This window comes from Gadus chalcogrammus, chromosome 5 (genome assembly GCF_026213295.1).
Source record: "Gadus chalcogrammus isolate NIFS_2021 chromosome 5, NIFS_Gcha_1.0, whole genome shotgun sequence".
Classification (NCBI taxonomy): Eukaryota; Metazoa; Chordata; class Actinopteri; order Gadiformes; family Gadidae; genus Gadus; species Gadus chalcogrammus.
The window spans coordinates 21,619,887-21,642,337 of record NC_079416.1 but is presented as its reverse complement, the minus strand read 5'-3'; the positions used below and the strand labels follow the sequence as shown (position 1 = coordinate 21,642,337).

Below are 22,451 nucleotides of genomic sequence, written 5' to 3'. Positions count from 1 at the left end.
TTGACCTTATTAAATACCCCTGTGGTGAATTTGTAAAAAAGCGAGCAAACGTGACCAAACAACAGAAAAACTACAAGCCATCCTCGGGTGGCGGGCGGGGCTCTGACCTGGCACTCCATGAGCGCCCCCTGCAGGCCGGTCTCCCAGGCCTGGAGGCCGGCGCAGGCCCCGGCCCAGCGCTGGTTGGCCTCCTGGAGGTCCTCCTGGAGCCTGCGGACCTCAGGGCTGTCCCCCCGCTGGAAGTGGCGGCTGCCCAGGTTGATGGAGTACACCGCGCCCTTGTGGCGGTTTAACGTCCTCTGCATGTCCTGGAGGCCGGGAGGGTGGGAGGAGGTCGGGTTAGCGGGGGCAGGACACCCGACGGCGAGGGATGGGGATTCGGAACCGAGAACATTCCGCCCGGGGGGGGGGGGGCGGAACCACGACACTGTTCCATCCCCCCACACGCACCAGCTTTGGTTTGAGTCAGAGCCTGAAGGAGGCTGAGGACTGGGCTCAGACGACCTCACTAGTTGTAGTAGTTAGTTGTGGTCCGTGTTGGTGGTCGGTTTTAAATTCAAGTATATTTTCTTTTGTGGCTTTGAGTAAAAATGCAGGGAAGTTCTTTTAATTCCGACATGGGGCTCGATAAAGTTTATTACAATATGATATGTAAAAGATATTTCTTTCGTCATGTATGTAGCGATTGAACGGTCGCGGTTAGCTTCTAGACCGCGGCGGTGAAGGTTACCTTGAGCTTCCAGATGTTGCGTTCTATATCCTGGAGGCTGGTGGCTGGAGCGAGCCTCTGGAGCTCCTCCAGCTCTGGCCCCATTCTGCCCAGCCAAGAAGTGAGATCACTGAGGTCAGAGTTGAGCTTCTTCCACCGCTCCAGGTCCTGGTGGACGTCCAGCTCATTGCAGATGGTCTGAGCCTGGAACAGCTCCCAGCGTTCGATCACACCTGGAGACAAGTTGACCAGGTGATAAATCAGGTGTGTGCAGGTGTGTTAATCTACCTGGTCAGGTGTGTTAATCTACCTGTGCAGATGTGTTACTAATCTACCTGTCCATGTGTGTTACTACTCTACCTGTTCAGTTGTGATACTACCCTACCTGTGCAGGTGTGTTACTATTCTCCCTTTGCAGGTGTGTTGAACTACCTGTGCAGTTGTGGTACTACTGTACATGTTTAGGTGTGTTCATCCACCTGTTTAGGTGTGTTACTAACCTACCTGTGCAGGTGTGTATCTACTCTACCTGTGCAGGTGTGCTACTACCCTACCTGTGCAGGTGTGTTACTACCCTACCTGTGCAGGTGTGTTTTTCAGCCGTGCTGCAGGTGAGTCCGGCCTCCTCCAGCTCCTCCTCGTCGTTCAGCACCAGTTTGACCCGCTTCACGCTGTCGATGTTGCCGCTGCACTCCGACATCAGCTTGGCCTGCAGGAGCATGATGAAGTTGTACGCGTTATAGTACACTGTGTGTGTGTGTGTGTGTGTGTGTGTGTGTGTGTGTGTGTGTGTGTGTGTGTGTGTGTGTGTGTGTGTGTGTGTGTGTGTGTGTGTGTGTGTGTGTGTGTGTGTGTGTAGGTGTGTGTGTGTGTGTGTGTGTGTGTAGGTGTGTACATATTGGACTGTGCATTATATTTGACCCATGTGTGTGTTACAGTATTATTGTGTGCCAGAAGTGTATGCGTGTGTCCTTACGTAGCCTTGCTGTGGTGAGGGGGAGGCAGGGGTGTGTGGGGGGGAGGCAGTCCGACCTCGGAGGCCCTCTCTGGGCTTCATGTCTGGGCTGGAGGGCTGGTGCCAGCTGGGAGCTTCAGAACCAGACTTCACTGTAGGAGAGAGAGACAGAGACAGAGAGGGAGAAGGAGAGAGAGAGAGACAGGCCGAGAAACAGAACCACAGAGAGAGACAGAGACAGAGACGGAGAGAGAGATACCGCAATGTCATGATAATAAATAACCACAAGGCACTTTCCAAGGCTGAAGCCAGCACATCGGGGTTGGTTGCAAACACAAACACACACACACACACACAGCGTCCATTACTGAAGACACAACACAAGCGCAGCTGAACCATGCATGTAGACATGCGACAGATGCATGCGCACATCCGAACCCCAGCCAGCCATGCAGTGCGCCGCAACAACACAACAACACCGTGGACACACACTATGGAGGCAGGGTTAGGGTTAGGTGTGTGTTTGCATGTGGACAGGGATCGTACCTGTCCACATGCGCGTGGACAGGGGGTCTGTATGTAGCCACGAGGTGTGCATGTGGCCAGGGGGCGTGCACGTGGCCAGGGAGCGTGCATGTGCAAGTAGACAGGGGCCGTGCACGTGGCAAAGGGGCGTGGACGTGGCAAGGGGGTGTGCACGTGGCAAGGGGGTGTGCTCGTGGCCAGGGAGCGTGCATACGCAAGTGGACAGGGGCTGTGAACGTGGCCAGGGGGCGTGCATGTGGACAGGAAGCGTGCACAATGACAGGGGGTGTGCACGTGACCAGGGGGCTTGCACGCCTACCAGAGGCAGCCACCATGGCCCGGGCCTTCGCCATGAGAACGGACTCTGACCTCTTGGTGACCCTTCCATCTGCAAGAGAGAGGGGTTAAAGGTCAACCCCGGGGACTCCCACGAGGTCGACGGACGTCAAGAGATTCTCCGCTGGAGAGCGAGCGGCACTCGGAACAGAACGAGTCTCTCACGACCCGGGCTCGTCCGATAGGCTACCGCTGTCTGGTGACGGAATAAGGTGCCCGGGTTGGAAGGTCTTCTGGAGCTCCCAGTACCTCCAGCTGACCTCAGGCCGGAGGAGCGGCGTGCCACAGGTTCCCACCGCTTTGAGCCCACGTGGACGTGAACCGCAGCACCGACGGGGTTAACAAGACGAGAGTGGGACCAGACACAGACCACAGGCCGGCCTCGTTAAAGTGTTTGGACCTGAAACCCGGACCCACTGGCCAGAGAACGCTGGGAGCGCTCCAGTAGGAGGAAGGAGGCGTTTGAATTAGTCAAGCCCAAGTGCTTATTCAAACGCCAAAAACGCCAAAAGTGAATGGTGAAATGGACTGCATTTACATTGCGCTTTTTTGTAACCAGTGGCCACTCAAAGCGCTTTACAACATTGCCTCACATTGACCCATTCACGCACACATTCACACACGGACGGCGGTGTCAGCCATGCAGGGCGACAGCCAGCTCGTCAGGAGCAGTTAAGGGTTAGGTGCCTCGCTCAGAGGACACCTCGACGCTCAGCTAGGAGGAGCCGGGGATCGAACCAGCAACCTTCAGGTTACCATCCAAACCCGCTCTCCCCCCTGAGCCCACATTGGGGTGCGGACCCTTACCCGACAGGGCGCTGAAGTAGGTGGCCTCCTCCTCGTCCTCGTGGGACGAAGACCCCCCCACGTCCACCGTGTGGTCCCACTCCAGGGGGATGGAGTCCAGGCTGGCGGGGGTCCCGCGGCCCGACCGCTCCAGGGGAGGCACCAGGAGGTGGCACGTGGCCTGGCCCCCACCGAGGAGGAGCACCGGGGCCCCGGGCCCTGCCCTCTCCCCGGCCCCCCAGGGGGACCTCGACCCCAGGTCGACGGAGTCCTCCAGGTCTTCCAGGTCCTCCAGGTCGTCCAGGTCCCGCTCCTCCTCCAGGACCTGGGGGGACTGAACCCAGAGAGGGGGGGGGGGGACCATTAGAGACACTGAGAGCTACAGAGCACCGAAACAACATGGGCTCATAACATGACGCCGGTCAGAATAACATGCGAGGGTCATTACATGTGTCGGCCACAGAGTGAGAGTAAAGCGGGTCGTAAGACGTGAGGGATAACATGTGAGTAACACATCTGTATTTTTCAGGGGTCTCACCGAGGAGTAGCTCCTCCTTTGCAAGAGAGAGATGTACTCCTCTCACACACACACACACACACACACACACACACACACACACACACACACACACACGGCGGTGCCTGGACTGTTATCTGGCCTCTGGTGCAGAGGGAGGTGCCTCGTGTGTGTGTGTGTGTGTGTGTGTGTGTGTGTGCGTTGGAGGAGCGCGCCCCCCACTGACCGGTCTCCGGTTGAGGAGCCGCTGGTGGAAGCGCGCCACGCGGCCGAACACCTCCTGGCAGTAGGCGTGCAGCTCCTGCAGCTCGTCCTCCAGCAGCACCGCGTCCAGAGGCGCGCTCTTCTGGATCAGCTGCTCGCCGAACACGATGAGGCCGTCGATGCGGTCCGTGTTCAGGGTGATCTCCTTCTGGAACACCTGGGGGAGGGGGGGGAGGGACGGGGGGAGGGAGGGGGGGGAGGGACGGGGGTCAGGACCCAGGGTGGAGACAGAGGTGGTGTTCCGAAGGGAGAACCAAAGGTTCAGCTCTACTCACGTGGAGCTGCCTCATCTTGTCCTCCACGTCGCTCTGGGAGAAGTGCTCCACGTTGGTGAGCTGGAGGTCCATCTCCGTCAGCCACACCAGGAGCCCCTCCCGGGTGCCCTCGAAGTCCTCCCGCTGGGACGTGAAGTACTGCCAGGGGTCGAGGGTCAAAGGTCAGACAGGGGTAAAACGGGCGGCGGATGGGTCGTTCAAAGCGTTCAACGGTGACATGTTATGCCACCAGGTGTGAGCGTGATTAGCCGTTACAAGCCGTTTTGAAAATCAGCCTCTTCTGACATCACAGGTGGGCGTGTCCACCTAGATGTGTGCTGGATGGATCGGTCCACCAGCCTGCCCAGTGGACTGTTGCAAACGTTGCTCATCTATCCGTCACACATCTAGGTGGACACACCCACCTGTGATTTCAAAAGAGGCGGATTTTCAAAAATGGCTTGTAACGGCTAATCACACTCACACCTGGTGGCATGATATGAGAATAAGAGAAGCAAATAACAGCAGAAATGCTTTTATTTGACTTTACGTATGAGAGGATTGAGAGAGATGTATGTAAAGGTACATATCCTTCTGTGGACAGATTACATTTTGTCATGTTCCCTCATTGGTCATTGGTCACTATTATCTATGGCCTCCTGCTCTAGGAGTCCTACAGGTAGGCTGCGGACATCGGGGTTCGAACCCGGTACATGACCATCGTGCTTCGGAAGTCACACACCCTAACCCGCTAGGCTCCGGGCACAAAGGTCCTGGGTTCGAAGCCCAAAGGTCAACAGTCCCGCCGCACCCTTAAGCAATCGGTCCTACCCCCCCCCTAAGGTTAGCTTGGTCTAGCTGCAGGTTAGGGTGCCCCCTACCTGCCGGCCCCTGTCCCCCCATCCCCCCCCCCCCCCAATGGCTCCGCCCCCATGCTGTGAGGGCGGAGACCCGCTCCTCCGTCACCTTGAGCCGGCGCAGCACGGCCGCCACCCTCCGCTGCAGGACGTCCCAGCGCCGGTTCCCCTCCGTGACCAGCGCCTTCAGACGGCCGGAGGCGTCCGTGCGGTTCTCCCGGGCCAGCCGGCGGTACTGCTTGTTGACCAGCTCCAGCTGGGTCAGCCTCTCGTGGACCTGCCTCTGGAAGGCCTGGGGAGACACACGCGCAGAACCACAGCGCCTCGCGGTCAGTCTCACCCAACGTCAACGGCGCTTTGGACATATTGGCTGCAAGGTCAGTCCAGAGGGCCTGCACTTCTGTCTTCTTCTACTTTTCGTTTTCTTTGAAGCTGGTTGGCAATATGACAGTTTCCCATTTCTTTACGCAGTCCTTTGTGTTTTTTATTAAACACTGCGAGATCCTTTGAGCCGCACTCGTTGGGTAGGACTGCACTTCTGTATGTACGTATGAATCCACTAAAGAAACATTCTCTTCAAAAATTCTCTTCACATTTATTTTTTATTTATCCAAGGTGGAAAAAAGTTGTTCTAATCTCGTCGTTAAACTATGTCCACACACAAACTCTGTCTACAAACACTTGGTTGAGACATTTAACTTACTCATTCAGAGTTTTTCTGTTGTTCATTTGCAGAAATGGCTTCCCAGATTTTCCACCAAAAACCCAGCCCTGCCTGAAGTTTCTAACTCTTTATTACAGTTTATTACATACTTATTTAACGCCATTAAAAGTAGCACCCATTACCCTCAATCATTTTGAAAAAGAACATCCCCATATATTTAACTTCTCTTGTTTATTATCTTTGCGTCAGGGTTTGGAGAGTTTTTCCTCGAGTGAGTTAGTGTAATCTACTGTGGGCCAGAGTAGCACACAGAGGTTGATTAATGGATGTACCAATAAAGTTAAATTGACTCTATACTTATGAAACTCTGTTGGACAGTTGTTGCGACGAAGGGCTGTACCAATAGAGTTAACTGGACTGATACTTATAAGACTGTGGGACTGACGATGCGATGAAGGGCTGTACCAATAGAGTTAACTGGACTGATACTAAGACCAGGCCCGCCGACAGGGGGGGACAAACGGGTACGTTGTCCCGGGCCCTGGACTGGCCCTGGAATGGGGGGGGCCCATAACTGGACCCCCATGAAGTTGGGATTAATTATTGTATGTATACTTCAAAATGTGTTGATTTAGAGAAGAAAAGTGCTTTATTTGCATTCAATTAATGACTCCTAGATTGTTTGCCTTCATTGCCCTTGAAAAAACGGCCAATAACCCCCTATCACCCCTATGCCAAAATGGTTTGGTCTTTGGAGAAGAAAAAAGACGACATCATTCCATTAGTGGTCAGTGCGCGAGTTGATTCAACATGCACAAGTCAGGAGCCCTGAAAAAAAAAGAAAGGCGAAAAAGAGAGGAAGAAGCCGAAAGCCTGAGGGGATCTCTTTATAAATATTTATAAATATTTCAGAAAAGACTCAGGTGATGCTGCAGCCGGTACCAGTAAAGGCAGCTGTGCAGCACAGCCAGGTAAGACACGGCCAACTTTTTCCAGCCCCGTCGTCAAGTAACACAGGCACAGGCGGCGTGTCAAACATATTAGCGCAGCACCACATGAGCAAGTCACACGGAGATCAATATCAGACAGACAGGGGGCATTGAATAATTTGATAACCACAACGGCTTTATTACACTGTGTTTCACACGCCTATATCTAATTGAATCTTAGAATATGCACATTACCCCGCAAATAGGCCCATGTCCAAATCAAATGTTTCAGGCAGGCACGCGCCGCGCACTCCAATCAGGCTGAATTGATTTGAGAATCATTCCCAGTCAGCTGAATTACAGCCAGTGTAACGCGGCTCGTGGTTTAAAATAAGCCAGTGGCATGGCAACATGTGAAATTGCCATTTAGATAGAGTTGGATGTAACGAATGGGTTATAAACGTGACGTTTTGGGGTAGCCTGTAACTTAGTTTCTGATTGCCGTTAACTTGAAACTCGCCAGATGATTGGGCTCCGCCTTGTTCCCCAAACATTCTCTGGAAGTTCAGCGGACATAAACGCGGGTCTGGCGATAAATAAAAGTACCCTTGACATGATTCCCCTTGGTCAAGTGAAAAATGGTCGATGAAATGTGCAGTTAATGAGCTCTAAGTGAATACAATAGCGTGAGTTTTATTGTGGTATGATTCTGAAAGCCATAACTTCACTCAGTCCATATCCATAGCCTATCCAATTAAAGTTGTAAATAATCCTTTTGGTTTATCCGTAATAAATGGGCTTGTCATCCCGACGTCATGTGTTTGGGAGCTGCACAAGGGAATTCTGTGGTTGTGTTTCGGCGTTTGACAATTTTGGGAACAAAAAAAAAAACCTTAGATTTTTAAACTTTTGTAGTCTTTGGGATAGAGTTAGCCAAGTTGATCAGTCTATTCTTTTCTGTGTTAAATCGTCAAATTAAGGGTTTTTCAATTTGTTCTTTTTTAAATGGTTCATTTTGACCCCTGTTAATTTAGATATAGCCCTTTTTATCAAAATATGTTCACCTTTATAGGAGAGGCTAGAGAGGATGAGAGAGAAGAAGAACAGGCTACCAAACAAGATGAGAGAGAGGAAGAACAGGCTACCAAACAGGATGAGAGAGAGGAAGAACAGGCTACCAAAGAGGATGAGAGAGAGGAAGAACAGGCTACCAGTGAGATAGAGGAAGAACAGGCTACCAGTGAGAGAGAAGGGGAGGAGAGTGAAGGGAGAGAGAGAGAAAGACACAGTGATTCAGGAGGAGTGGATCCATCCCCCAGAGTAGAGGAGTAGAGAGTCAGAGGTTGTTGTTTTTTTTGGCCCATTGAGAGAATTTTGTCCCGGGCCCAGCCAAACGTGTCAGCTGCCCTGACTAAGACTCTGTGGGACTGACGATACGATGAAGGGCTGTACCAATAGAGTTAACTGGACTGATACTTAAAAGACTCTGTGGGACTGACGATGCGGTTTCTGTGGAGCTAACTGCGTGGGCAGCGGGTAACTAAGCACTTTGAGATTCTTGAATATAAAGTGCATTATAAATAAAATTTATTATTATTATTATTATAACTACGCCGTGCCAGATAAAGTTTGGATTTCCGGGCCCTTATTGTGTAACGCCACGGTGCGTGTGGAGGGCGGAGCTCCGTCTGAGCAGCGGTTGATTTAATGTCCGTGTCTAAGGGTTAGGATTCCCGGACACCTGTAGTATATCGCCAAGATGTGTGCCGTTGTCATACACAACATGGCTCCTTACGCTCATACACAACAAGGGTGCTTAAAAAGTGTTGCAGAGTTGTCTAGGGCTGTAACCATGGTGATAACACATCTCACTCTTTCCTCAAGGGGGAGAGTGCGTGATTTTACTGCAAATGGCATTAAGTACTCGTATTGGTACTCGGTATCGACGGGTACACAAACGTAAATACTTGTACAAGTACTTGTACTTTTTCAGAGGAAAAGTGGAATTGGATTGTACCTCAAACTTCTTCAGCTCCTCCTTGGCGGTGGTGTAGAGCACGTCGGCGGCCTGGGGGTTGGCCGCCGTGACCTCCGCCGACCGCAGCCAGTCCTCGAAGCGGGCGTGGTCGTCCAGGAACTTGGACCAGAGCCGCCAGGTCTCCTCGATCCTGAGGGGCGACAAGGGAGGACGTCTTCAGACCCGAGCAGCGTGGACCTCCACCGGACCCGGTCCCCAGACTCCAGGGTGGAGTGAGGAGGATGTCATCCACCCACTCACTCCCCTACCTCATCCCCCTCTCACTCACCCTCTCATCATTCTCCCCCTCACTCACCGCCTCGCACTCATTGCCCTCCATGAAGTCATCCACTCACAGCCTACAATAACTCCCTTCCTCCCTCCCTTCCTCCCTCCCTCGCTGACACGCTCCCTCTCTCCCTCCCTCCCTAAAGTACCAAGACGTTAGACGGATGTTTTTACGTTTTCTTATGTTCAGTTCACATGATACGTTCACCAAGAAAGGGACCCCAATGTTAATAAGCCAATGGGCTTTTTTTTGTTAACTTTTTGACCGGATGTACACTTACATGCTTTCCTTTGTCAATAAAGCATTTCAATCAATCAATCAATCAAGTTAAGTTAAGCATCAATCCATCTCTCTCTATAGATATATAAGGGAAATAAGTTATCTCCCATGATGGACCACCAGTTCGGTTATTGTGTACATGACATAATATCTCCCATGATGCACCACCAGTTCCCTTATTGTGTACATGACATAATATCTCCCATGATGCACCACCAGTTCCCTTATTGTGTACATGACATAATATCTCCCATGATGCACCACCAGTTCGGTTATGTGTACATGACATAATATCTCCCATGATGCACCACCAGTTCCCTTATTGTGTACATGACATAATATCTCCCATGATGCACCCACCAGTTCCCTTATTGTGTACATGACATAATATCTCCCATGATGCACCACCAGTTCCCTTATTGTGTACATGACATAATATCTCCCATGATGCACCACCAGTTCCCTTATTGTGTACATGACATAATATCTCCCATGATGCACCACCAGTTCGGTTATTGTGTACATGACATAATATCTCCCATGATGCACCACCTCATGCGGCGCTCCAGGCTCATGGCGCAGATGTTCCTCCAGCGGCGGTCCAGGCTGCAGCTGGTCTGCTGGATGGAGTCGTTCTCCAGGTGGGCCCCGCCCCCGCCCCCAGCCCCGCCCCCGGCCACGCCCGCGGCCACGCCCGCGTCCCCGTCGCGCAGCAGCACCTCGCACAGCGCCAGCACCGACGACACGCCCGCCGAGTGCTGCTCGATGTCCCGCTGCAGCTCCTGGGGGGGGGTCAGAGGTCAGAGGTCACGGAGAGAGGTCGATACGGTCGGAGGTCAATGCAGAGGTCACAGATAGGGGTCAGAGAGGACAAAGGTGAAGACGAGATGTCGGATATCATTTACATTTATCAGCAATGTTCCAGTGATTGACATGTGAGACACTTTTGGATCAAACACTTTAGACTTCAAACGTTATGGTCCCCAAGTTTTCCACGTCACATGTACATGGGCTGCACGCCGACATTTATAAATAGCTGGACAACAAACACAACAACAATAACATGCAGACAGGATATGGATATGTACAGAGTGGGACTGGAGTGGTTTTATTAATTTCCTTTTGTTGACGGCGGCTACGGCTGTAGGCACCTTTTTCTTGCCATAGCGAGCCCTCCTGCAAAACAGGGACCTGTACCTGCGTCCAGAGTGCATAAAGGTGAAGGGGCAGTTGATGGGTGTGTGTTGTCGAGTGCTATTAAACATGCGTTGCGTGAGATGGCCTTGAGATTGAGCTCTGACAGTGTGGGGGTGTGGAGACCAAGTCATTTGGCAGCTTTGTTTTTGACACGTGCGAGTTTGACCCGGTTTCTGACGGTAAGCATGTCAAAGAAGCAGGGGGAACAGGATGCAGCACTGATAGTGATACTAACACTAACGCAGCACTAATACTAACACTAATGCAGTAGTTACAAAACGATCCACGTGCTTCACAGCCTCGTCTCAGCAGCAGAGAGATCAGAGAGAAAGAACGTCCATTTTCCTCTCAGAACAGAGGATTTCTCAGTCAACTCCAGGAACATAATCCAGCAGGAAAGGGTTTAACTTGGGTGGAACTATAATGCCTTCTGCATCGTACCCGACCTGACTGACAACCAAACGTGTATACTCACAGAGGCCTCTGCGGTTCTGAATCAAAAGCTCTCTCAGGCATACTCCGCGGCCTCGCCCGTGGAGTTAAGGAAATAAAGGCGCTAACAAGCACAAACGCTAACTTTTAATGTTTCAAAGAAAAACTCGAAAAATACGGAATGGTGCATGCTCGGGGCTTTCACAGTCACTCACAACAGGTGTGTATGTGTGTGTGTGTGTGTGTGTGTGTGTGTGTGTGTGTGTGTGTGTGTGTGTGTGTGTGTGTGTGTGTGTGTGTTCCTGTTTTACTATCCTTATTGGGACCTCGTCCAGTAAAATCACCTTCCATATTAGGACCGATGGACAAGTTAGGACCGAAATGGTGGTCCCGATAAGGATAACCACTGCAACAGATAGAGAATGTCATTTTAACATGCCTGGTGGTGAAATTTAGTTGGGGTGAAAAAAAATGGTATGGACCTAAGAAGTATAGTATTTTTACTTTTGTGTGTGTGTGAGGTTTTTAAGAAGTGTGCCCCCTCTGGCCAACTCATGTAATTGGTCCTAAGAAGAAGGTACTTTTACAGATGTGTGTGTGTGTGTGTAGAATTTATTTTACTTCAGACATATATTCCATGTAAGACCACAAAACTATGGAATAAATGATGTATTATATATATAATAATATATATGACTACATTAAAGCAATTAGGGGCTTTGTGCTTGTTCACTGGCTCCATACTTCTGGTTAGAGGACTTTATACACCAGGATTACTATCTGTGGTGTATTATAGCTGTTAAAGATCCCATGCCATGCTATTTATGGATGCTTTAATATAGGTATTAGTGGGCCACAAACACAGTATTCAAAGACGTCCCCGAAATTCAGCCGTGGTGCAGAGTTACAGCCACTCCGAACCAGTCGCACATTGAGCTTCCCCCAAACGCGCTGTTTCGGTGGGCGTGTCAAGGCAGGTCAAGGAGGGGGGTGGGGGTGTGGCCCTGAGCAGCTTGTAGCCACAGTACAATGCGCTCTGGTTACGGTGGGCGTGTCAAGGCAGGTCAAGGAGGGGGGTGGGGGTGTGGCCCTGATCAGCTTGTAGCCACAGTACCATGCGCTCTGTTTACGGTGGATGTATCGCAATGGCTCGTTGAAACCCATATTATACATAGATATCTATATAATATAATATAATATAATATAAAATATAATGTATATTATCACCTGGCCCTGAGCAGCCCACGGTACCATGCGCTCTGTTTACGGTGGATGTATCGCAATGGCTCTTAGAAACCCATATATACATAGATATCTATATCATATAATCTATAATATATATTATCACCTGGCCCTGAGCAGCTTGTAGCCACGGTACCATGCGCTCTGTTTACGGTAGATGTATCGCAATGGCTCTTAGAAACCCATTGTATACATAGATATCTATATCATAATATATATTATCATGGCCAAAAGCTGTGTGAGCCTCCAGACGATAGGCTATTATGAATCTCAAACGACCGCGTCTTCTTCAGATTGATGTGGAAGTGGAAGAACCAGAGACGTCGGAGAACCCGACGAAGTCCTTTGCGATTCATTATATCGTCTGGAGGTGCACACAGCTTTTGGCCATGATAATATGTATTATATGATATAGATATCTATGTATTATATGATATTATTTAGATGTAGAGCCCCAGGACTGTGACGCAAGTGTTGTACACTTCCTTGTTATTTTGATAACCGTTCTGCTGTTGGTGTGATGGCGCATTACACGTCGGACTCTCGTCTCTGGTATTTCTACAACCAGACTCGTAGTGGGGGTTATCTCAGCCATGGTTGAGAATGAATTGGGGGAAAGGAACTTTGGCTTTGAATCCCTGAAGTACATGAACCACGACATGGAGGAGAAGGGGATTGTTGGCCGCGAATGTATCCCGCTTGAGCCCTGCTTCCCGCCGCCTCGGCAGCGGTCAGCGCTAATCACCGCCTCCTGAAGCGGTGGTCCATCGGCAGCGAGGCTCCGGCGGGAGACGACCGCGGTCAACAATCCCTGTCTCCTCCATGTTGTGGTTCATGCCTACTTCAGGGAGTCAAAGCCAAAGTTCCTTTCCCCCCAATTCATTCTCAACCATGGCTGAGATAACCCCCACTACGAGTCTCGTTGTAGAAATACCAGAGACGAGAGTCCGACGTGTTATGCGGCATCACACCAACAGCAGAACGGTTATCCAAATAACAAGGAAGTGTACAACACTTGCGTTACAGTCCTGGAGCTCTATATCTAAATAATATCATATAATACATAGATATCTATATCAAATAATACATATTATCACGGCCAAAAGCTGTGTGCACGTCCAGACGATATAATGAATCCCAAAGGACTTCGTCGGGTTCTCCGACGTCTCTGGTTCTTCCTCTACCACATCAATCTGTAGTTGACAGAACCGCGCGCTGCCTGCTGCCAGCGCAAGGCACCACCGCCCGGCTGCCCGCCGGGCGGTGGTGCTTCGCGGCGGTGGTGCCTCGCGGCAACCGGCGGCAGGCAGCATGTCGCAGTTCATGTACTTCGATGTCGTTCTGCCATTGCATTCAAAATTCTGTAACTAGCCTGTTACTACGAACTAAGCAACTATACACGTATTAGCATTTAGCACTAGCTCAATCACGACTCCTTCAGAATTCTTGTGGGTGGTTACGAACCAACCAAGTGGGCAGGGCCATGAATATAGTTTGACAACGCTACGTCACAGTGTCACCTTATCCAGATTGGCTCATTTCTTCTGCCTTTTTCCTTTCATTGCCTATTGCATTCAGCAGACAAACTGCATAGATTTCAAACTTACCACAGCTCACAAACTTATTCAGGCCTATGTTATTTAACAAACAACAGGAAAAATGTGATTTTAATGGCATGGGCTCTTTAAATCAAATACAATTTCCTTTTTATCATGATTTTATTTTATAGCACATAACAACAGGGGTTGCGGTAGGACCTTCCTATATAAAAAATGCTACGGCCACACCAAACGTGTTACACGTGTTGGATAACTCGTGTAACGCGCCTAACCTGCCGCTTGATCATTGTGTGTCACAAAAATGGTTCAACGCGCCTACGCAACCATCATCGCTGCGCTGTATTTAGGAGTCCGAGGTAGGAAACCCAAACGCCGCCGCGTTTTGGTTCATGATAGAGTTTAGATCAACACAGTCTCACTCCGAGAACGTCAAATACCGACTGTTGGCAAAGGCACTTTAGTGTCGGTGACTGACGGGAAAGGTACCCTTTGCCGTCGGTCGGTGACGGGAAAGGTACCCTTCGACGTCTTCTGCAGACGGAAAGGGGGGTGCTTCAGCAGCCCATTCCCTCCTGTATTAACCCGACTACGTCTCTGATAGACGCTATGAGCATATTTCCTATTGGATCGTTTTTAGGATATCTTTCTGTGAAAATGGCGGAAATACTTTTTATTCTGGGTGGAAAATATGATATTTTAGCATAGCTACGCCATTAAAAGTGTTTATGTAAACATTTTTAGCGAGAAATGTGCATTTTACTTTCATAATCATCGCTCGGCGAATGTGAAGGATGTTTGGTTTGATGATTTGACGAAGAATATTTCAGTCGTCTCCACATAATTATAATAACATGGTTGCTATGATGGTTGCTATGGACGCTGAAACCAGCAGCTTGCAGGCCGTTTAAGTGAAGGCCCATCAAGGGGAGGGCCCCTCCCCCCCTGCACCTGGACTGCTGCTGCCTGACACATAATTTCATTAGTCAATCAGAAGTATGTAAATATCTTCCCGGTGGCGTAAGAGGGCGAACAAGGTGTCCTTCAACATCTAAGCTTCCAGGCGATTGCAAGGGTGCCACACATGAGCATATTCAAACATGTTTAGTGGTAGTAATTAGCTGTCGAAATTGGAGGCCTTAATCAATAATGACCAGCTATTGATTTGCCTCCCGATAAAGGTTTATGACAAATGACATGTTTTTTAGCATCTACACATTGAGCTGAGTCCAATGACACCAAGCATGACACTCCACGGCCCCCTACACTACATGGAACCTGTACTTTACATGGTACACCTATGGTCTAGGACATGATCTCTGTGTGGCACAAGGTCGAGCTTGGTCTCATTGGACTCAGCTCAACGTGTAGATGCTAAACCACATGTCACTTGTCCAAAATCTCCATCGGGGAGCAAATCTATAGCTGATCAATATTGATTAAGGCCTCCAAAATCGACAGCTAATTACTACCCCGAAACATATTCAAATATGGTCATGTGTGGCACCATTGCAATTGCCTCGAAACGTAGATGTCAAAGGACACCTTGTTTTCCCCGTTACGCCACCGGGAAGATATTTTTCATACTTCTATTGGATTGATGAACTATTTTAAGTGACCTCTGTTGCGTCAGGCAGCAGCACATGCAGGGGGGGAGGGGCCCTGCACGTTTGCAACATTGTTGCGATTCCATAGCCGAGGTCAAGAGTCCACATTACGTTGGGACTGAGGACTAGAAAGGGGGGAGGGGAGTACGGTCCACGTAGGCTCTGTATTCTGCAGACCACAACTTGTTCGTCGTTGTTGTGTCTGGCTGTGAGTGTGCGTGCATGCTATGCGTAGGGTGAATGCAATCGCGTCAAGACAAATCTGATTGGCCAATCAGCTAACCAAGCCATCCTGGGTGGTGTTCATACAAAGCCCTTGCCTGTTGTCATATGCACAGAGCTGAAACGAATTTACATTTTAAGTCTGTCAATTTGTTTGAAATGACAAATTCATTTTGTTGCATGTATTGTATGTATGTTTAATGAAGAATACACAACGAAGAAATATTTTAAGAGTACATCTTTTCCTTCTAGATTTTGAAGGAAGTAATTGTACTTTTACTTGAGTAGATTTTCAGTACTCTACCCACCACTGGGTATGTATACGTATCGTATGTATACATACGTGTGGGTACGTATGTTTGCTATGCATGTGTACATATTTTTACGTATATGTATCAGTAAGTATACGTATGTATACTATGAATACGTATGTGTACATATGTTTACGTTATGTGTACGACGTATGTATGAGTTTGTTTAGCTATGTGTACGTATACGTATGTAAGTGTACATATGTATAAATATGTATGTGTACGTTTGTAGTAGGATACGTATTATACTATGCGTGTATTCGTATGTATACTTTGTATGTGTACTTATGCATTTGTATGTATGAACGTGTATGAATGAGTACATTTTTATGTACAATTAATATCTTGAAAATTAAGAAGTATTGGTTAGATAATTCTTATGAGCGATCAGCTCATCATGCTTTTGATGTATAATATGTGTATATAGTTTAAATATTTAGGGAGAAAATGCAGTTTATACATTTTCCTTGCTTCCAATTGTTTTGATTGGGACAGCCAGTCACACACATGTGATTTTTAAGTAACTTTAATCTTTTTTTTTTTTTACTTGACGTACTATTGCTTGGAAAAGCTATAGCACACAATTCCACTATAGTACCTATCATCCGATTTTTTTTTGTCTTTCTATGTTAATGTTTGAAGAGTTATAGAGAGATAGCGACCAAAAAAAGTGTCTGAGAGAATAATAAGTATATGCAAGAGAATAGTACTTGCTCTGCTTGCAGCAGTGAAAGGTGCATCTCTGCCTTCAGCTCAGCCTTAAGTGATGGCCCATCAAGGGGAGGGCCCCTCCCCCCCTGCACCTGGACTGCTGCTGCCTGACACATAATTTCATTAATCAATCAGAAGTATGTAAATATCTTCCCGGTGGGGTAAGAGGGCGAACAAGGTGTCCTGCAACATCTACGCTTCCAGGCGATTGCAACGGTGCCACACATGAGCATATTCAAACATGTTTAATGGTAGTAATTAGCTGTCGAAATTGGAGGCCTTAATCAATAATGACCAGCTATTGATTTGCCTCCTGATTAAGGTTTATGACAAATGACATGTTTTTTAGCATCTACACATTGAGCTGAGTCCAATGAAACAAAGCATGACACTCCACGGCCCCCTACACTACATGGCCCCTGTACTTTACATGGTACACCTATGGTCTAGGACATGATCTCTGTGTGGCACAAGGTCGAGCTTGGTCTCATTGGACTCAGCCCAACGTGTAGATGCTAAATAACATGTAATTTGTCAAAAATCTCCATCGGGAAGCAAATCTATAGCTGGTCATTATTGATAAAGGCCTCCAAAATCGACAGCTATTTACTACCCCGAAACATATTCAAATATGATCATGTGTGGCACTGTTGCAATCGCCTCGAAACGTAGATGTCAAAGGACACCTTGTTTGCCCCGTTACGCCACCGGGAAGATATTTTCATATGTTCTAGAAGTCTGGGGTCAAAAGGTCAAAAGGAGCCGGCACCACGCCGCTTATGAGATAACAAAAAGTGAATGTTTATTTCTCTCATAACTTTTTGTCATTATTAAAGAGAGGCCTGATTCTCAGATATGCATGTTGGATGGCTAGGGTGTAGGTCTGGGAAGAACTTCCGGCCAAAATCTTGCAAGCGAGCCGCTGGGTGAGGTGCAACGAGATGGAGCACTTGCTGAGTCAATTCTTGTAGGGCTGAAACCGGTTGATAATGATATGTGATAATTCAATTCAATACAATTTAAGTATTTTCAACACTGGACTGGGCCTGTGAGTCAGAGTTCAGCAGTGGAGAATACTGTGGTGCATCTCTGCCTTAATTGATGGCCCATCCAGGGGAGGGCCCCTCCCCCCCTGCACCTGGACTGCTGCTGCCTGACACAACAGCGTTCTCTTAAAATAGCTGAATCAATTCATTAGTCAATCAGAAGTATGTAAATATCTTCCCGGTGGCGTAAGAGGCTGAACAAGGTGTCCTTCAACATCTACGCTTCCAGGCGATTGCAACGGTGCCACGCATGAGCATATTCGAATATGTTTAATGGTAGTAATTAGCTGTCGAGATTGGAGGCCTTAATCAATAATGAGCAGCTATTGATTTGCTTCCCGATATAAATTTGTGACAAATGACATGTTATTTAGCATCTACACGTTGAGCTGAGTCCAATGACACCAAGCATGACACTCTGTGGGCAAATTGTAACATGTATTTTACATGGTACACCTATGGTCTAGGTCTCTAGGACATGATCTCGGTGTGGCAAGAGGGCGAGCTTGATCTCATTGGAGTCAGCTCAACGTGTAGATGCTTAATAACATGTAATTTGTCAAAAATCTCCATCGGGAAGCAAATCTATAGCTGGTCATTATTGATAAAGGCCTCCAAAATCGACAGCTATTTACTACCCCAAAACATATTCAAATATGATCATGTATGGCACTGTTGCAATCGCCTCGAAACGTAGATGTCAAAGGACACCTTGTTTGCTCCGTTACGCCACCGGGAAGATATTTTCATACGTTCTAGAAGTCTGGGGTCAAAAGGTCAAAAGAAGCCGGCACCACGCCGCTTATGAGATAACAAAAAGTGAATGTTTATTTCTCTCATAACTTTTTGTCATTATTAAAGAGAGGCCTGATTCTCAGATATGCATGTTGGATGGCTAGGGTGTAGGTCTGGGAAGAACTTCAGGCCAAAATCTTGCAAGCGAGCTGCTGGGTGAGGTGCAACGAGATGGAGCACTTGCTGAGTCAATTCTTGTAGGGCTGAAATCCCCCGGTTGATAATGATATGTGATAATTCAATTCAATACAATTTAAGTATTTTCAACACTGGACTGGGCCTGTGAGTCAGAGTTCAGCAGTGGAGAATACTGTGGTGCATCTCTGCCTTCAGCTCAGCCTTAATTGATGGCCCATCAAGGGGAGGGCCCCTCCCCCCCTGCACCTGGACTGCTGCTGCCTGACACAACAGCGTTCTCTTAAAATAGCTGAATCAATTCATTAGTCAATCAGAAGTATGTAAATATCTTCCCGGTGGCGTAAGAGGCTGAACAAGGTGTCCTTCAACATCTACGCTTCCAGGCGATTGCAACGGTGCCACACATGAGCATATTCGAATATGTTTAATGGTAGTAATTAGCTGTCGAAATTGGAGGCCTTAATCAATAATGAGCAGCTATTGATTTGCTTCCCGATATAAATTTGTGACAAATGACATGTTATTTAGCATCTACACGTTGAGCTGAGTCCAATGACACCAAGCATGACACTCTGTGGGCAAATTGTAACATGTATTTTACATGGTGCACCTATTGTCTAGGTCTCTAGGACATGATCTCGGTGTGGCAAGAGGGCGAGCTTGGTCTCATTGGACTCAGCCCAACGTGTAGATGCTAAATAACATGTAATTTGTCAAAAATCTCCATCGGGAAGCAAATCTATAGCTGGTCATTATTGATAAAGGCCTCCAAAATCGACAGCTATTTACTACCCCGAAACATATTCAAATATGATCATGTGTGGCACTGTTGCAATCGCCTCGAAACGTAGATGTCAAAGGACACCTTGTTTGCCCTGTTACGCCACCGGGAAGATATTTTCATACTTCTAATGGATTGATTAACTATTTTAAGTCACCTCTGTTGTGTCAGGCAGTAGCACGTGCAGGGGGGGAGGGCCCCTGCAGTTAGCATAAGCCCTCACCAGTTTGCAACATTGTTACAATTCAATAGCCGAGGTCAAGAGTCCACATTACGTTGGTCTAGAAAGGGGGGAGGGGAGTACGGTCCACATAGGCTATAGGCTACTTAATCCATAATAAATGCTATAAATGTGGAACATTTTTATATATTAAAGCAAAAACTTATTTTCTTCATTTTTTCCTCCCAAGTCATATGCCCCATCTACAATTTGTATTTGTAAAACACTGGCTCTTTTAGTGCAGAAGATTAGCTAAATACGGTGTTCAAAGACGTTCCCGAAACTCAGCCGTGGTGCAGAGTTACAGCCACCCCGAGCCAGTCGCACATTGAGCTTCCCCCAAATGCGCTGTTTTGGTGTCTGTAGCTATAATGCAAATGAGGAGGAGCGAAGCGGGTCAAGGAGGAGGGTGGGGGTGTGGCCCTGAGCAGCTTGCAGCCACGGTACCATGCGCTCTGTTTACAGTGGATGTATCGCAATGGCGAGGCGCACACAGCCTTAAGCCGTGTTCTGTAAATACTCTAGAACACACAGGAGTCCTGGAAGTCTATATCTAAATAATATCATATAGCCTACATAGATATCTATATCATATAACATATATTATCACGGCCAAAAGCTGTGTGAGCCGATATTATGAATCTCAAACAACGGCGGTTCTCCGACGTTCCTGGTTCTTCAACGTCCACATCAATGTGAAGTAGACTGAACCGCGACAAGGAGGAGAAAGGGATTGTTGCCGGGCAGCGCTTAGGCACCTCCGCCTCCTGCAGCGTGGTGGTCCCTCGGCAGCGGGAAGCGGGGCTCAAGCGGGAGACATTTGCCGCCAACAATCCCTTTCTCCTCCATGTCGTGGTTCATGTTCTTGAGGGAGTCAAAGCCAAAGTTCCTTTCCCCCAATTCATTCTCAACCATGGCTGAGATAACCCCCAATACGAGTCTCGTTGTAGAGACGAGAGTCCGACGTGTTATGCACCATTACACCAAAAGCAGAACGGTTAACCAAATAACAAGGAAGTGTTCAATACTTGCGTTACAGTCCTGGAGCTCTATATCTAAATAATATCATATAATACATAGATATCTATATCATATAGTACATATTAGCACGGCCAAAAGCTGTGTGCGCCTCCAGACTATATTATGAATCAGTAACGACTTCGTCGGGTTCTGCAAAGTCTATGTTTCTTCCACTTTCACATCAATCTGAAGTAGACTGAACCGCGCGCTGCCTGCTGCCAGCTGCCCGCTGCCGGGCGGTGGTGCCTCGCGGCAACCGGTGGCATGTCGCAGTTCATGTACCCCCAATTGCTTCTCAACCATGGTTGAGATAACCCCCACTACAGTCTCGTTGTGGAAATACAAGAGACGCCAAAGAACCGACAAGAAACACTTACACACACACAAATGTGGCGCTTGCACGGTCGTGTCTCATTGGCGGGCCAAGTCTCTGGGCAGGCCAGGCAGAGTAAGGGGAGGAGCTTACTGCAGCGTGACGACATAGGAAACCACATTCCAAATCAGCGCGCTTGACCCTCCGTTTTTTTCAAAGGCGAGCAGAACACCTAGTTCTTTAACAAAACCACACTTTAACACCTTCGAAATTGCAGGCAGGTTTACAGCTCCATTTGTTTAAACGATGCTGGGCACCACTGCTTCCCTCACACATATATCCGGAGCATCTACTGAAATCTTGTTTGGTCCTTCCCTATATAGTTCACTATTTAGTCAACACTATATAGGGAATAGTGAGTGAAAGAATGAATGAGGGAACGATTTTGAACACAGCTTTTGTCTCCTAAACGAGAGAATGTGATGGTTAGAAAAGTAACTTCCTTTGTCTTTGGTGCAAGCTTGACATGTTGCATGATTATTGTCTAAATATGAGACACGGACACATGTCATGAAGTAGAGAGGAGATGACTGGCAGAGGGCTGATGAGCAATGGGAATGGTGGAGTGTGGTTGGCTGAAAAGGTGCAGGGATAGCAAGCAGGTGTGCTGATGCCTACAGCAGAGGCACAGAGAGACAGACAGGAGCACAGGAGACGCATGGAAGGGAGAAACATAAGGGGAAATACTGGGCCGCAGCCATGATGAGTACAATTGACTCAGAAATTGACTAAATCATAGTTGTCTCATTAAAAACCAATGTTGTATGGCTACCGTTGGTTTTTCAGATGGACCTAACAAGTATGGTAAAAAAAATGTGGTAATTAAAAAATAATATAAAAATAATCTTAAATCTGAAGTGATATTAATAAAATAGATTTTTTTTCAAGTTCATGGGTCTAATTTATAAGTTTCTACAATGTCTAGAAATGGTGGTCCTAAAAAGGTAGGCATTTTTATGGTAACCCTTAAAAGATAATAATCTTAAATCTGAAGTGATATTAATAAATTAGATTTTTTTTCAAGTTCATGGGTGTAATTTATAAGTTTCTACAATGTCTAGAAATTGTGGTCCTAAAAAGGTAGGCATTTTTGTGGTGGTCCTAAGAAGGTAACAAATACGAGAATGTGTGTGTGTGTGTGTGTGTGTGTTCTCTCCACATGAGGCCTGACAGCACCTTTGTATCAGTGCTTGTTTGTTCAAAGTTAGCACTTTTGGGGGTTGCCTAGGCAACGCCTGGAGACCTGCCGGGCCCGTCTCTCCTTCTCCCCTGCCCCTAATGGTCCTCCCTCTCCTCCTCCTTCAGTCTGTCACTCTCTTCACTCCCCTCTCCTTCATCATTTTCTTTGTCATTTTCTTTTCTCCCCACTATCTGATTCTCCTGTTAGCTCATTCGCTAGGGGAAAGAGACACCTCTCTC

The 22,451-nt window shown here is 47.9% G+C and overlaps 1 protein-coding gene across 6 annotated transcripts in view; it reads right to left on the bottom strand.

The window, feature by feature from the left end:
• Positions 1 to 22,451, bottom strand: part of syne2b (spectrin repeat containing, nuclear envelope 2b) — a 126,571-nt gene that overhangs the window by 8,130 nt on the left and 95,990 nt on the right. For 4 of the 6 annotated variants that reach the window (XM_056590204.1, XM_056590199.1, XM_056590200.1 and 1 more), the window contains 11 exons: positions 9,934 to 10,163; positions 8,814 to 8,964; positions 5,313 to 5,495; positions 4,368 to 4,505; positions 4,055 to 4,249; positions 3,333 to 3,645; positions 2,509 to 2,577; positions 1,686 to 1,816; positions 1,289 to 1,418; positions 731 to 942; positions 108 to 308 (listed from right to left, as the gene is read on the bottom strand). In XM_056590204.1, coding sequence (XP_056446179.1) covers positions 108 to 308; positions 731 to 942; positions 1,289 to 1,418; positions 1,686 to 1,816; positions 2,509 to 2,577; positions 3,333 to 3,645; positions 4,055 to 4,249; positions 4,368 to 4,505; positions 5,313 to 5,495; positions 8,814 to 8,964; positions 9,934 to 10,163 — 1,953 coding nt within the window. The remainder of the gene's footprint in view (positions 1 to 107; positions 309 to 730; positions 943 to 1,288; positions 1,419 to 1,685; positions 1,817 to 2,508; positions 2,578 to 3,332; positions 3,646 to 4,054; positions 4,250 to 4,367; positions 4,506 to 5,312; positions 5,496 to 8,813; positions 8,965 to 9,933; positions 10,164 to 22,451) is intronic. The other 2 variants (XM_056590201.1, XM_056590202.1) reach the window with 1 other exon arrangement.